Raw genomic sequence first — 3,931 nt, 5'->3', positions numbered from 1 at the left:
GGGTTAATTATTTTAATGTATTTTTACCTTTAAAAGAATAGTCCCCTTTATTCTTAATTGTTTGTATTTTAATTTAATTTTAAAATTAAGTATGCCTATTTTATTATATTTTGAACATTTATACTCAATTTTATATTTTAAAAATTTTATTGAATTAAAAATATTGAACATGCATGAGATACTTTCTAGTTTAAAACAATATCATGTGCGGTTATGATGTGTTATAGTTTTAAAGGACCTATTAGTTTAAGTAATAAGGAGATAAAAGATTTCAAGTTTTTTTTTTATGTTTTGTGAATAAAAAACGTTAAAAGAGCTTTATTTCTTTAAAAAAATATCTGTTTATATTGTAATTTATGGAAGAAATTATTTCTTTTTCTTCATTATAAAACTTGCCTCATAATATATGTAAATGGAATTTGAACTATTATACAAACAGACACTAAGTTCACCCAACATGACTCAAATTGATTGCAGTTCAAAAAGACTTTCAAATGTCGAGAGTTAAACAAACAAATATGATTTTCAAGGATACTCTACCTAATAGAAAAAAACTAGTTGCTTATTACTATTTTTAAATAAAAAATAAATAAGGATAAATTATATCCAGTACCTTAAAAAGATTTTGGATGTTATTTTTAATTAAAATTAAAATATTACTAAATAAATTACTGTCAACCCTTAATTTAAAAATAACACTAGAAATACAATACTGTACCAATAAATTTTGTCTTTTTGTGATACTATGAATCCCAAGATTAAACTGAAATGAAACACATAAAAGAATGTGAACTCCTTCCCAATGGACTAAGGGGCAATTCAAAGACTATTCTCCCACCAAAAAAAAAAATGGTCCTTTAACAACTCTATAAAACCCCACACAGACAACCCCTTTTCCAAACGCCCGTCCTCCTCAAACCTCAAATATCTCTGTTCTCTCTCTCTCTTTCTCTCTCCCTCTCTGTTTCAAGTCTATTCAAAACCATATTTTTTCCCCTTTACACGGACACAAAGGATGTGTCATCCAAGTTCACATGACGTCACCTGCAAATGCAACTCAACTCCTGATTGCCCAATTTCAGCCAAGGACCCAGATGAGCAACCCAACATGCTCACCAACCCATTGATCTCCAAACCCAACACAAACACAACACAAACACAAACACTAATACCACCACCTTATGAACAACGAAAAATAACAACCACCAAAGGTGGTGATTTCATCAAGGAAGTGATTTCCACATCCAAAATAGCCATCCCAATGATCCTCACTGGCCTTTTACTCTATTGCCGCTCCATGATCTCTATGCTTTTTCTTGGCCACCTTGGTGAGTTAGCCTTAGCCGGTGGCTCACTAGCTCTTGGCTTTGCAAACATCACTGGCTACTCAATCCTCTCTGGTCTTGCAGTTGGAATGGAACCCATTTGTGGACAAGCTTTTGGTGCCAAAAGGTTCACACTTCTTGGCCTAACCTTGCAAAGAACCATTCTTTTGCTTCTTTTCACTTCCATACCCATATCACTCCTTTGGCTTCACATGAAGCAAATTCTTCTCTTTTGTGGCCAGGATCAAGCTATAGCCACACAGGCCCAATCATATCTTCTTTACTCCATTCCTGATCTCATAGCACAATCACTTTTGCATCCTTTGAGAATTTACCTTAGGACTCAATCCATTACTCTGCCTCTTACCCTTTGTGCCACTTTTTCAATTTTGCTTCACATACCCATAAACTATTTTCTTGTTTCTCACCTTAGGCTTGGGATTAAAGGGGTGGCTCTTAGTGGGGTGTGGACAAATTTCAACCTTGTGGCTTCTTTGATTCTTTATATTGTTTTCTCTGGCACTCATAGGAGAACATGGGGCGGTTTCTCTCTTGAGTGCTTCACACAGTGGAAGTCTCTTCTCAATTTGGCCATTCCAAGTTGCATTTCTGTGTGCTTGGAATGGTGGTGGTATGAGATCATGATTTTGCTTTGTGGGTTGTTGGTGAATCCCAAAGCAACCGTTGCTTCAATGGGAATTTTGATCCAAACCACTTCGTTGCTCTACATTTTCCCTTCTTCATTGAGCTTCAGTGTTTCAACTAGAGTTGGCAACAAGTTAGGTGCACAAAAGCCCTCAAAGGCAAGGCTTTCTGCCATTGTGGGCTTGTCTTGCAGCTTCATTTCAGGTGTCTCAGCACTTATTTTTGCTCTTTTGGTTAGGAACATATGGGCTAGCATGTTCACCAAAGACAAGGAGATTATAACACTTACATCTATGGTGTTACCTATAATAGGCCTTTGTGAGCTTGGAAATTGCCCTCAGACAACAGGTTGTGGAGTGCTGAGAGGCACAGCAAGGCCTAAAGTTGGTGCTAACATCAACTTGGGATGCTTCTACCTTGTGGGAATGCCTGTGTCCATTTGGCTTGCTTTTTTCGCTGACTATGATTTTCAAGGCCTTTGGCTTGGCCTGCTTGCAGCTCAAGGGTCTTGTGCAGTGACCATGTTGGTGGTTCTGGTTAGAACAGATTGGGATTTTGAGGCTCAAAGGGCTAATAAACTCACAGGAACAGGAGTAGCTGGTGGTGTTGATCATAATCATGAGGTCGATGAAGAAAAGCCACTCAAACGTGAAAGCAAGGAAGATTCTTTATCATTAGCTACTTCAGCTGGAGATGAACAGTGCTTGGTTTAATTAATCATTATTCAATCTCCTTAAAAAAAAAAAAAATTGGAGAGAGAAAATACTTGAGGAATTTGTCTTTAACTGTATAGGGGACTAGTAGCAGGTAGAGACAGATTATAACTTTTTTATTTTATGATTTTTAGATGACATGGGTGGGGTTTGGGAAATTTCAATGGGGCATATGCTTCGTCTCCTCTAAGGACTTCTGCTATTTCCAGTGAATTCAATTGCATTTTGCAGAGCATTGAATGACATGGGAAGTAGGAAAACGTGGTGTCAAGGAGGAGTTAACCATTATTTCTGTAACGTACTTTTTTTTTGGTTCAGCTTTACACAAAACAAGAGAAGACACACTCATTTCATAATTTCTGCTTCTCACTGACTAGTTTTTTCCTCAATTTTCCACCTCAAAACTATCACCTTTTATGCTCTCTCTTCCTTTGTTCCTTTCCTTAAAATAAAGTATTTATAAAAGCTACAACAAGCTTTTGTGAATCTGCCTACTCTATTTGAATTTCTATTTTGACAAATTATGAGAATAACAGAAAAATATCAGAATTAAAGTTGAACCTGATTTGTTGTGGGTATAAGAATTTTCTGAATGTATTGATATTGACTTAAGAGTTAGGAGCTTCTATTTATGTATAGCAGCCAGCCTGCCACTTATTTTGGGAATGAATTGCACATTGTTGAAACTTTAATATATCAGTGGATATAAAATAATGCGTTTTCTCACCCACATAAATTGAAGCGAAGTTACTAGCTAGCTGTCTTTGGTTTATTGCTACTAAACTAAGATCTTTGGTCCTATCATTGCACAGCTCTGGCACTTCAAGCTATACCCAATCGGCACTTTATTATATTTATAAGAGACTTGAGTCAAAGAAATTATCAAGAATTGTTTTCTGAATTTGATTAGGCAATAGCTTTAAAGAAGTCCCTTTTAGCAGTTTTCAAGTGACCATCAGTTTTCAATTTAATTTTGGATTGTATAGATAGAGACTGGTGTTGGTTTCACTATCAAGTATTAATTTCATGATCCTCACCCTGGCCAAAACCTGAAAACTTCCTACTTCTTTTAATTCAAAATTTCCCTTTCCTTCTACTTATTATACAAAGTAAAAAAAATTAAGAAAAAAAATTTACACCCTTCACCGGCTTGCATTGTACTCAAAAAGATCTCAACTATCAAATCTTGTTTGCCGAAAATAAGATGAGGATCATAACAAATGAGGAATCACTAACAATTCAGATCAC

At 35.7% G+C, this 3,931-nt stretch overlaps 1 protein-coding gene across 1 annotated transcript; it reads left to right on the top strand.

Moving 5' to 3' along the window:
• Nucleotides 1-1,015: 1,015 nt before the first annotated feature.
• Nucleotides 1,016-2,683, top strand: LOC113866676 (protein DETOXIFICATION 49-like). Its single transcript, XM_027501485.1, has one exon. The coding sequence runs from the start codon at nt 1,016-1,018 to the stop codon at nt 2,681-2,683; it is 1,668 nt and encodes a 555-aa protein (XP_027357286.1).
• Nucleotides 2,684-3,931: the final 1,248 nt, after the last annotated feature.

This window comes from Abrus precatorius, unplaced genomic scaffold (genome assembly GCF_003935025.1).
Source record: "Abrus precatorius isolate BTA unplaced genomic scaffold, Abrus_2018 Scaffold5, whole genome shotgun sequence".
Classification (NCBI taxonomy): Eukaryota; Viridiplantae; Streptophyta; class Magnoliopsida; order Fabales; family Fabaceae; genus Abrus; species Abrus precatorius.
This window is presented reverse-complemented; position numbering and strand designations above follow the sequence as displayed.